This window comes from Mixophyes fleayi, chromosome 1, assembly GCF_038048845.1.
Source record: "Mixophyes fleayi isolate aMixFle1 chromosome 1, aMixFle1.hap1, whole genome shotgun sequence".
NCBI lineage: Eukaryota > Metazoa > Chordata > Amphibia > Anura > Limnodynastidae > Mixophyes > Mixophyes fleayi.
In genome coordinates this window covers 337,400,825-337,412,887 of record NC_134402.1, presented here as the reverse complement: position 1 = coordinate 337,412,887, position 12,063 = coordinate 337,400,825, and the positions used below count along the sequence as shown (strand labels likewise).

The 12,063-nt window shown below is 45.0% G+C and overlaps 1 protein-coding gene across 1 annotated transcript in view; it reads right to left on the bottom strand.

Moving 5' to 3' along the window:
* GGT1 (gamma-glutamyltransferase 1) overlaps window positions 1–12,063 on the bottom strand; it is a 61,086-nt gene that overhangs the window by 24,109 nt on the left and 24,914 nt on the right. The window contains exon 3 of the mRNA XM_075215496.1: window positions 10,324–10,454. Coding sequence (XP_075071597.1) covers window positions 10,324–10,454 — 131 coding nt within the window. The remainder of the gene's footprint in view (window positions 1–10,323; window positions 10,455–12,063) is intronic.

Below are 12,063 nucleotides of genomic sequence, written 5' to 3'. Positions count from 1 at the left end.
GACCAGCTCTATCATTTTGCTTTTCAGGTGTGGGCTTTATACATTTTGAGTTTATATCCTTTAAAGTTTCTGAATTTTTTTTTTAAACATTTTTATTTTTATTGAAGAAAACAATAAATGTAAGACATGACAATGTACACGGTGCATGCATACAAAATCATACAAAGAAGTAGATGTGGTGCCATGTCCAACTAAACACAGTATAGTATATTATAGTAAGGCAAAAAGATCTTGCATAAACTGGTAACACATAAGACACACAAAATGTGTGCACTGCCTATGTAATAAAATGAAAATAAAATGAAAAATGTACTGAAACAAACTCTAAGGGGCCTATTCTATTTGGCCGTGTTATTCTAGGAATAACGCAGTATGCGCACTATTACTGTTAGTATGGTAACTTGAACACTGATTTTAGTTCGCACCTCTTAGGGCCACAAGTAAAAATCAGTTTTAAATTTACCGTACTAATGGTGATAGTACTAATGCCACGTTAATCCTAGACTAACGGGGCCGAATTGAATTTAAAATAAAATAATAATACGATAAAAAAAAATAGGCATCAAATAAAAATCATAAACAAGGTTGAAGCTGCTGGAGTGCGCCACAGGGGTAAAGGAAGGAGGGGGTGGCTAGGAGTAGAACAAGATACAGAGAGTGGCTTTTCCCCATTGTATGGGGAGAAGCCCCACATGGAACCTCTATTCAAGGTGGCGAGGCATATGATTCAAACAGCTTCATAACATTAACTGGTACTTTTACATCTAGTCCAAATAAAGGCCCTGTTTCTTATGGAACCTTCCCACCCCTTTTTATATAACAGAAAGTGTGGCCTTCCTGTCCTAATATTCCGTTTTCTACGTAGTGAGGAGAAGTGTGGACGAGGATGTCCATTGTCGCAAAATCAGTTGTTTGGCAACAGTAAAAGTGACTGTCAATACAGGGAAGAAGTCAGCAGATGGCCAGACTCTTGGAGTATAGCGGAGGTGAGAGACTTCCTTGAAGATCCAAAATATTTTAAAACTGGTCAGGACAAGTCAGACTGGAGACATACGTTTTGTAAGCTCTCTGAGTCTTAGCGCAAACCACAGTCACATCTGCATGGATGAGAGCTGTATATATGTAACATATCTGAAACGTCGTAAACCTCAAAAAGAAATACAATCAGTCTAATTTACCAGTGTCCTTAGGCATTAAACCAATTTTAAGCAGTGAGGAAATATAATGTTTTGTAACTGTAGGAACATGTAGAAATGAGAGGTAGGAATGTTAAACTTCTCCCAAAGCTATAGAACACTATAACTATTGCCCACTGGGTCAAATACATCTTTTATGGCAGATATGGCTTTGTTTTTCCAAGTTAGGAAAATGGCATTGTCTAAACTTGTCGTGAATTCCGGGTTCCCCCAAATTGGTATATATTTTGAATATCTATAATGCCTGTCACATTTCCATTAATGTGACTCCAAGCTTTGTATCAGAACAACTGTGTTTTGATGGCTTTTGTGATAGAAATCTGGAGAGAAATCCTAGAGGACCAATAGGCCCAAACAGTAATTTTACGTCTTTTAAACTTAAAAATGAAAATTTTGAAAAATTACAACTATTTTCCATTACTCTGATCTGCCATGTTTACATTTAGTATTAAATAGCTCCAAATAATTCTGTTTATTGTAATCATTATTTACTTTATATACCTCAAATATAATAGCTATGTTGTCAGAAGAGGTTAGTCATATGTTTATTTTCCATATATTTTAAGAGATGACAACATCTTGAAATGGAAACATCATGGGGCAAACATAATTGATGTGTATCGCTCAATATGCCCAAAAAAAGGAACATAAAACTGACATTAAATGGTGTATGAGGAAGAAGTTAATCATATTTAGCATCTGCCAAGAGAGTAGAGTCCATAGCTGTAGTAAATCTTGTATTCTGTCTAGTTAAAGTAATCAGTCCTTGTATCCTGAATGAGAAATATCAGATATATCAAATCTAAGGTTTGGGATCATATTTTGTTCACATTTTCTGGGTCAACAAACAATTTGGGTATCAATGAGGGCCTCATTTACGAAGCGCAAAATGGCTGATGCACAGCGCAAAATCCCCTTTTTAAATACTGAAAAGGCGCATAAGTGTCTCTAGTTTGAGTAGTGCAAAACTAGATTTTATTCTGTGCCATAAGATTATTGAAAATAAATTAAAGGGTTGAAAGGGCTAATTTTTAGATGGACGGGACTTGATTCATTAAGGAAAGTAAGGCAAAAAAAGGAGTACATTTCATCCTGGACAAACCATGTTTCAATGCAAGGGGTGCAAATTAGTTTATTAACTTGCACATAAGATCAGGGGCGGATCTAGAAAATTGCTATACCCCGGGCAATTTAGGGGGGGCGATTTAGGCTCCACCCCCTTTTTGACATCAAAGGCTGCCGGCGGCTGCACAGTATGTGCAGGTCCGCTCGGCAGTGACAGTGTCCTGCCTGGCTGCTATGATTGTGTTTAAAACACAATCATAGCAGCCGGGCAGCACACTGTCACTGCCAAACGGACCTGCACATACTGTGCAGCCATCGGCAGCAAGTCCCTGCTAGGGGGGGCGATTGCCCCGATCGCCCCCCCCCCCTGGATCTGCCACTGCATAAGATAAATACTGGCTGTTTTTTCATATAGCATACAAATACTTGATAACTTTATTTTTACACTGAAATTTAAAGTTGATCTTGGACATACCCTACCCCAACTATAAATCTGTCATCACATTTTAAATTTACCTCCCCCTCCATCCTTCTGCTCCCCTCCAGTTGCTTACTCTGCACCACTGGATTCCTCTGAACCCATGTAGTTATAAGCTTATCGCCTCTCCCCATAATAAAGATCTAGGTGGCGCTCCTTGGGTCTCTGCCTGTACTGCGGCAACGAGGGTCATCTGCTTTGCTCTTGTCCTAGCAAGGCAGGAAAAGACCAGACCTAAGCATTGAGGAAGAGGTAAGCCTAGGTCTTCAAATAGTCTCTTCCAAGAATTCTGTGTTGATTCCTGCTCAGCTCTCCTTTGGATCCCATACCACCTCTGTTTCAGCCCTCTTAGACAGTGGTGCACCCGGTAACGTCCTCGATGTGAAATTCGCCCAGACCCTGTGAATTCCCATAGTTAAATTGGAGTCAAGCATCACTGTCTGTAGTTTGGATGGTAACCCTTTGATTGGGGGCAGAATCCCACCTGTGCAGCTATTGGTGGGTATCCTCCATTCATAAACCCTCTCTTGATCTCATACCCTTCTATTCCCTTGATTCTGGGGCACCCCTGGCTCCAGAGCCATAATACCCATATTGATTGGAGCAAGGGGGAGATCATACTTTGGAGAGCAGCTTGCTCCTCGACCTTACCCCTAAGGGTCATACAGAATTGCCTGGAACAGCTGCCATATCCTTACAGGTATTTTCAAGATGTGTTCTCCAATAAGAAGGTGGATACCCTTTCTCCTCATTGGGACTATGATTGTGCAATCAACATCATTCCTGGTTCTAAGTTACCCAAAGGCAGATTGTATGCACTTTCCATCCCCAAGACTAAAGCCATGGAGGAGCATGAGGAGGAAAACCTCCAAAAAGGGTTTATCAGACCCTCTAAGTCACCGGTAGGAGCCGGGTTTTTTTGTCTCTTACTACCCACTTATGTAACTGCAAATATTTAGTAGACAAGTCCACTTCTTGGTACACTGGAACGGTTATGGCCCAGAAGAATGTTCTTGGGTACCTCAGAAACATCTGCACGCAAATAAGTTACTCAAGGAGTTGTTTTAACGATTCCCGAGGAAACCAGAATATAGAGTTTCCTTAACCCCTCTTTAAGGGGGGGGAGTACTATTACGAGGCACGGCGGTGTCTCGAGCCGCAGCGGCTTGTTGTATATTTCATTACGACCGGGACATCACTTTCAAGTCGTCATGGCCATCACCAGGGCCATGGCTGGGGCGCTCTCTGAATCAGCTTCGCATCCCAGCATTAAGGGACAGTTGGGCATGTGCGCAATAAGAATTAATTATTAGCCTTCTGTGGCAGTCCTGGTGCCCTGGACCCTGATTGATCCATTCTAGTATTTAAGGCAGAGACGGCTTAGCCTCCCTGGCAGTTATAGCGTTGAGACTCTCATTGTCACACTTTTACACAGAGAATATCACCGACTTATTAGCGCTACTAACCTGAGAGGCGCGGAGTCTAACACGTCACCGGTGTTCACCAGGGACCCCCGCAAGGAGATTTGGGCTTGGCTGCGTGCGATGTGCAGGTCGCGGTTCTCCAGGAAGTCACCAGTGCAGCGAATAGGATAGTCAGATAGGCCGAGTCGAAACCAAGGAAGCGAGGTACCACGGAGAGTAGGCAAGAGTAGTTAGGGACGGTCCAAAGGTCAATACCAGTGCGGGCAGCGAAGTACAAGGGAAATCCGGACGAGAGGTCAAACAAGCCAAGGAGTCTACACACAGGAGCTCAGGAACAGGAATGCAAACTAAATGCTGGAGCAGGGTAGAACCAATACTCTGGCACTAGACAGGTGTCAGAGGCTGCTTTAAGTACTCTTAGGTGCCTCCTGATTGGGTTAGGGAGATTTAGGCGGTTTAGACATGCTGGCTGCAGACGGGTGAGTAGAGATAGAGTTCTGCTGCTAGGCAACAGGACGTGGATTGCGGAGAGAAGGTGCCCATCTCCGGCGCCTGTGGAGAGCGCGGAGACGACACCTGACAGTATCCTCCCCTTCTTTCTTACAGGTGGTGCAGGAATCCCGCAGAAATCTTGCCAACAGACGCGGAGCATGAATATCCTCTTTATAGACCCAAGATCTCTCCTCTGGGCCGTAGCCCTTCCAATGGATGAGAAATTGGCAGTTTCCTCTAGAGATACGAGATTCCAGAATGCGTTCTACCAGAAATTCTTCACCACGAATAGTCTTGACAGGAGGAGGTGGAGAGGTTTTGCTGGAAAATTCGTTGAGAATGAGTGGTTTAAGCAGAGATATATGGAAGGTATTATGAATCCGCAGGGAATCTGGTAAATGAAGTCTGTAGGTGACAAGGTTGATCACATGAGAGATGGAAAAGGGTCCAATATAGCGTGGAGCTAATTTCATAGTGGGAACCTTGAGTCTAAGGTTGCGGGTAGCTAACCAGACTTTGTCTCCTACCCGAAGTACAGGGAGATTCCTTCTATGCCGATCTGAAAAGTGTTTGTAGCGGTCAGAAGTTTGTAGTAATCTGGAATGTACTTGGGACCAAATTTGAGAAAAATTGTGTACCATATTCTGCGCAGCAAGTACCGAGGAATCCGAAAGATCAGAGAAGGTGGGGAGAATAGGATGTCTCCCGTAGATGGTAAAGAAGGGAGAGTTACCCGTGGACTCGTGTTGGTGGTTATTATGGATAAACTCTGCCCAGGGTAAAAGTTCACTCCAGGACGACTGTTGATCCGAACAGTAGCACCTCAGAAATGCCTCCAGGTCCTGATTGGTCCGTTCAGTCTGCCCATTGGTTTGCGGGGTGGTACCCGGAGGAGAATTTTAGGCTGCTCCCAAGCTGTTTGCAAAAGGATCTCCAGAATTGGGAGACGAATTAGACTCCACGATCAGAAATGATGTCCCTCGGGCAGCCGTGAAGGCGAAAAATCTCTCGGATGAACAGGAGAGCCAGCTGGGAGGCAGAAGGTAATCTCTTGAGGGGAATGAAGTGGGCTAATTTAGAAATGCGGTCCACCACCACCCAGATGGTGTCAAAGCCATGACTGGCAGGAAGGTCTGTAATGAAATCCATGCTGATACTAAGCCATGGAAGGTCCGGAATGGGCAGGGGATGGAGAAGACCGGCAGGGGGTCTCCTCGGGATCTTGTGTTAGGTGCAGACCTCACAAGCGCGGATGAATTTCAGGACATCCGAGGGCAATGAGGGCCACTAATAAAGGCGAGATAGAAGAGCAACTGTCTTCTTAACCCCAGCATGACCAGCGAATTTGGCGTTATGAGCCCATCTTAGGAGTTTAATGCGTAGATGTTCCTGTACAAAAGAACGACCAAGAAGAGGAGTCTTGAAAAAGGAATTGGTCAAGGCTATAATTGTGGAAGGATTGAGGATAGGTTTGGCAACAATAGATGACGAGACATCGGAGAAGTCAAAAGATCGAGATAATGCGTCAGCACGCAAATTCTTGGTACTGGGCCGGAAAGATAGTATCAGCTGGAATCTGTTAAAAAATAGCGACCAGCGGGCCTGTCGAGGGTTCAGACATTGTGCAGACTGCAAATAGGTAAGATTTTTATGATCTGTATACATTATGATGGGAAAGCGCGCCCCCTCCAACAGATAGCGCCATTCCTCCAGGGCGGTCTTGATGGCGAGAAGTTCCTTGTCCCCAATCCCGTAGTTGGCTTCACTGGCCGAAAATCTTTTGGAGAGAAAACCACAAGGAACAGGAAGGCCTACAGAATTCTTTTGGGACAGTACTGCTCCAATCCCAACAGAGGATGCGTCCACCTCTAGGAAAAACGGTTTATTTTGATCGGGTTGAGATAAGACGGGTGCAGACAGGAAGGCCTCCTTAATGGCTAGAAATGCTCGTACAGCCTCTGGGGGCCAAGACTTGGATTGGCCGCCCCTCCGATTGAGGGGAGTAATAGGAGAGATTAACGTAGAGAACCCCTTAGTGAATTGGCGATAATAATTCGTAAAGCCAATAAAACACTGGGTAGCCTTGAGACCGGAAGGTTGAGGCCAATTATGAATAGCCTCCAATTTGCTTGGATCCATCTGAAAACCGGAGCCTGATACAATATATCCTAGGAAGGGTACTTGAGAGCAATTGAAGAGACATTTCTCGAGCTTGCAGAATAGGAGATTAGCACGTAAACGAGAAAACAACTCTTTGACATGCATGAGATGAGTAGACAGGTCTTGGGAAAAGATTAGGATATCATCCAAATAAATAACCACTGATTGGTAGAGCAAATCCCTAAATATCTCGTTCACAAAGTCCTGAAACACCGCTGGGGCGTTACTGAGCCCAAACGGCATCACCAGGTATTCATAGTGGCCGTCTCTAGTATTAAATGCGGTTTTCCACTCGTCTCCTCTGCGAATTCTGATTAGGTTGCAGGCTCCCCTGAGGTCCAACTTAGTAAAGATTTGTGGCCCTCGAATACAGTCAAAGAGTTCAGAGATTAAAGGAAGGGGGTAACGATTTTTAATCGTGATGGCATTTAGTCTCCTGTAATCAATACACGGTCTGAGAGAGCCGTCCTTCTTCTTTACAATAAAGAAGTCTGCCCCTGCTGGAGAATAGGATTTCCTAATGAATCCCCTCCTGAGGTTCTCAGTAACATACTCCGACATAGCCTGTGTCTCAGGCAAAGACAGCGGATATACCCTGCCTCTAGGAATGTTCTTTCCAGGGATGAGGTCAATGGGGCAATCCCATGGCCGATGAGGAGGAAGGATTTTGGAAGCGGTTTTAGAGAACACATCAGCGAACTCAGAGTAGACTTCAGGAAGGCCCACCAGGGAAGAAGTACAGAGACAGGTCAGCTTGGGTTTTGATGGGAAAACGGATCTCAGACATCTTTTATTGCAGGATGAACCCCAGCGGATAACTTGAGCTCGTTGCCAGTCGAATTGTGGAGAATGGAGCTTTAGCCATGGTCGCCCCAGGATGATAGGGTTAACCGATTGGGGTAGCACAAGGAAACTTATACTCTCGGAGTGAAGTGCTCCTATCTCCATCCGGAGGGGGGAAGTAGAGAGAGAGATTGAGCCATTGGAGACTTTATTTCCGTCCACAGCAGTGAGCATCAAATGTTGAGCCAAAGGGATAGTATCCAGACAGAGTTCGGTCACAAGTTTGGAAGAGATGAAGTTCCCTGCGGACCCCGAGTCCACAAAGGCCCAGGTAGTAAATGGGCCATTAGGGAAAACCAAGGTGACTGGCATCAAAAACTCTGACTCTTTCCGAAGGTAGGGAGAAAGGGACTGGGGTCCTAGGTTGACCTCCCTATTATCACCTAGGAGGTGGCATTTCCCGGCCTCTTGGGACAAACGGAGAGAAGATGTCCTGGTTCACCGCAATACAAACAGAGGCGGATTTTCATATGTCTCTCACGTTCCTCTGAGGACGGACGAGAACGGCCGATCTGCATAGGTTCTTCTGCAAGTGGAGTAGGAGGGATAAAGTTGGGTGCTAGACGAGGAAACGGCCGGCGAGTGCAGTCCCGTTTGAGAGCACGTTCCCTGTGGCGGATGTCCATCTTAATACACAGGGATATGAGGTCATCCAGATTGGAAGGAAGATCACGAGAAGCTAAATCATCCTTGATACGCTCATTAAGACCTTGCCAGAAGGTAGCGATGAGAGCTTCATCGTTCCATCGGAGTTCGGCTGCAAGGGTCCAAAATTGCACAGCATATTGTCCAGCTGTAAGAGAGCCTTGGCGTAATCCTAGGAGACCGGAGGCGGCCGAAGAGATTCTTCCCGGTTCATCAAATACCTTGCGGAATCTTACAATGAAGACCACAGAATTTTGCAGTATAGGGTCATCCCATTCCCAGAGAGGGGAAGCCCAGGCCAATGCTTGCTCTGAGAGGAGCGAAATCAAATAGGCCACTTTAGCTCTTTCTGACGAGAAATTCTCCGGAGCCAATTCAAATTGAATAGAGCACTGGTTGAGGAAGCCACGGCATTTCAGCGGATCGCCATCGTATTTCTCGGGAGAAGGAAGACGGAGGCCTCTGACGGTAGCACCCCTTGCAGGGACGGTAGGATCTGATGCAGCAGAGGATGTGGCGGCCGAGGAAGTAGTAGGTGGCGATGCTTGTAAGGAGTCCAGACGGGAGATGACTCCCTGAATGCATTGCAATAATTGTGCCTGGTTGGATTCTTGTCGTTCCACTCTCTGACCCAGGTAAAGTAAAAAGTCGCGGGCCGAAGGTTCGTCCGGTCCGCTCATGGCCAGAGTATTCTGTCACACTTTTACACAGAGAATATCACCGACTGGCATTAGCGCTACTAACCTGAGAGTCGCGGAGTCTAACACACCACCGGTGTTCACCAGGGACCCCCGCAAGGAGGTTTGGGCTTGGCTGCGTGCGATGTGCGGTTCTCCCAGGAAGTCACCAGTGCAGCGAATAGGGTAGTCAGATAGGCCAAATCAAAAACAAGGAAGCGAGGTACCACGGAGAGTAGGCAAGAGTAGTTAGGGACGGTCCAAAGGTCAATACCAGTGCGGGCAGCGAAGTACAAGGGAAATTCGGAAGAGAGGTCAAACAAGCCAAGGAGTCTATACACAGGAGTTCAGGAACAGAAATACAAACTAAATGCTGGAGCAGGGTAGAACCAATACTCTGGCACTAGACAGGTGTCAGAGGCTGCTTAAGTATGCTGGCTGCAGACAGGTGAGTAGAGATAGAGTTCTGCTGCTAGGCAACAGGACGAGGATTGCGGAGAGAAGGTGCCCATCTCCGGCGCCTGTGGAGAGCGCGGAGACGGCACCTGACACTCAGTTGCTGATCTTATCCTGTAGATTCTCTCTCCATTTACTGATTGATTCATGTTGTGACCCCTGGCTGGTTTCTGGACCCAGCTTGTACTCTGATTGGATATTCTTGCTCGCTGTCTCTGATTACTCTGCCTGCCTCGGACCCCGGACTGCTCCTGGCCATCCGCTCCTTTCTTGGCTACCGCCTCCTACCTACCTGCTGCGGTATTGTATATAAGCTTCCACCACGCTAAGAGTTAAGACCTGGGGATATCCAAGAACATGTGAGCGCAAAAAGCTCTGCGGGTAAGGTGACTGCTATAGTCGAAGACCTCTGTCACCTGTTCTGGAAGTTTATGTCAATAGCCGCTAGCCGTAACACTGTATAGAGTATTTCATGAGATAGGCGTGCTGATTTTGTAGGAGTTAGTAACCTGTCCATTCGTGTGCTAGTGTTTACTTACCTGCTACTATAAAGAGCAGAGTATACTAACAGTATAGATTAGTGAGGTCAGACTCTTGTAGGTATCGCTGAGAGAACAAGGCTGGTATAATTAATGGGGGTCATTCTAGAATAATTAATCCCAGCAATGCTGATATAATTATACATACAGTGGTGGTAGTTTTGGTTTACTCAATTGAGCACAGTTCTAGTATATGCGGAGGAGAATCAACAACGTTTCTGCCTGTTTGAAACAAGCAAACATTAATTAGCAGAGATGAGAGCAGCCATGGAACATTGGTCTGTATAACTGGGAATTATTTCTTTATGAATTCCACCCAAAGTTAAATGCTTTTATCCCATTTCTCACCTGTTGTAGCGTTATATATAGTTAGGATCACACCTCCTCCAATGCCCATGCTGTGAGCATTCAGAAGACCAACACAGATCAGAGAAGCGACAGCAGCATCTACTGCTGAACCACCTTCTTTAAGAATATCCCTGTAAATGACAGATATATAGGACATGCATTTATTTAGCAGGCATATAAATGTGACTATGTAACGCAGAGGATACCTACAGTATACATATATGCTCTACTTTTCATGAGTTAGTAAAATAACAAGTATAAAGTGATACCTCTCCCATAAAAGGGTAGCACTAGCTACAAGACAAAACAATTAGGGCAAGTGATCCTTCAGGAAAACAGACATGGAATGAATTATTAAAGACATTTTTGTTATTGATATTACAACACATCTTCCGTTACATATGTGACTTAATTATTGCTTATGATGGAAAGTACTGTTATAGTATAGCTGAATCGGCAAACACCACTATGACATCATATCTCAGACACATAACACTGGAACATGTACATAACACAGCATAAGACTGAGGAATCCTGTTACAGATAAAAGATAGACCCAGAACAGACACAAGGGGCCTGGTTCATCAAGGCATGTATCTGCCGAATTGGAGCATATCATACGCAAAATCACTCTGCTCACGCCCAGAACTGAAGCATACGCCAGTAAACGCAGTAAATCCGAGTGCAAAGGACAGTTACTACAGCCCACAATTTCAGCGAGTGAACAGGGCGGGGAAGGGGCCTCTTGCTGTAGCCAATTTACAGTATGGGCGTGCCAAACTCAAGCGCACGCAGTCATGTCCGAATCCAGCTCTAGTTATGGCAAAGTTAGGTTTTTTTTTGCTGTATCTTTTGCTCCAGCTACAGGGCTAGTCTAAGTTTTAAGTGATGAAAGCCTCATATGCATGCTATAACATGTGTTTGCAATCAAGAGAAACTGTAAAAATGTATTTTATGTTCAGAAGACATTAAAAACATTCTAATCAATGTAATTCATGGGGAAAAAATTTTTTTTTTCCCCCAGTGTTATTTTTTCTGGACGTCCACATAGGCTTTGGACGTATTCTTCAGTGTCTTGTGTAGTACAGAACAGCAGACCTACACCCAAAATCACCAGCACACATATCTAGAGACCCGTCTATTGTTGAATTCAGGAGTGCGCAGAGCTGATTTACGTGAGTTCATTCCGAATGCATGTTGTGCTCAGTATGAGTGCCTTGATGAATCAGGTCCAAGGTGAAAGCAATGAATAACTTATTAGAGAATTATTATAAAAAATAATAATTCTGAGCTGCAGCCTTTTGAAATGTACCATCTTGTATGCAAGTGTTGATCATCTACCATATCAGATTTATACAGCTTTCAAGCACCTTATGGATAATACACTGACATTTTAGATCCACCAATGCCCCAGAAGGGATGGAGAGGGCCCATTCCTTGTCATGCATGGCCATTCCTCCTCTACAAAAGAATGTGCATTCTGCACCAGAGCACGGTGGCTAAGTGGTTAGCACTTCTGCCTCACAGCACTGGGGTCATGAGTTTAATTCCCGACCATGGCCTTATCTGTGTGGAGTTTGTATTTTCTCTCCGTGTTTGCGTGGGTTTCCTCCAAGTACCCCAGTTTCCTCCCACAATCCAAAGACATACTAGTAGGTTAATTGGCTGCTATCAAATTGACCTTAGTCTCTCTCTCCCTCTCTCTGTCTGTGTGTATGTTATAGAATTTAGACTGTAAGC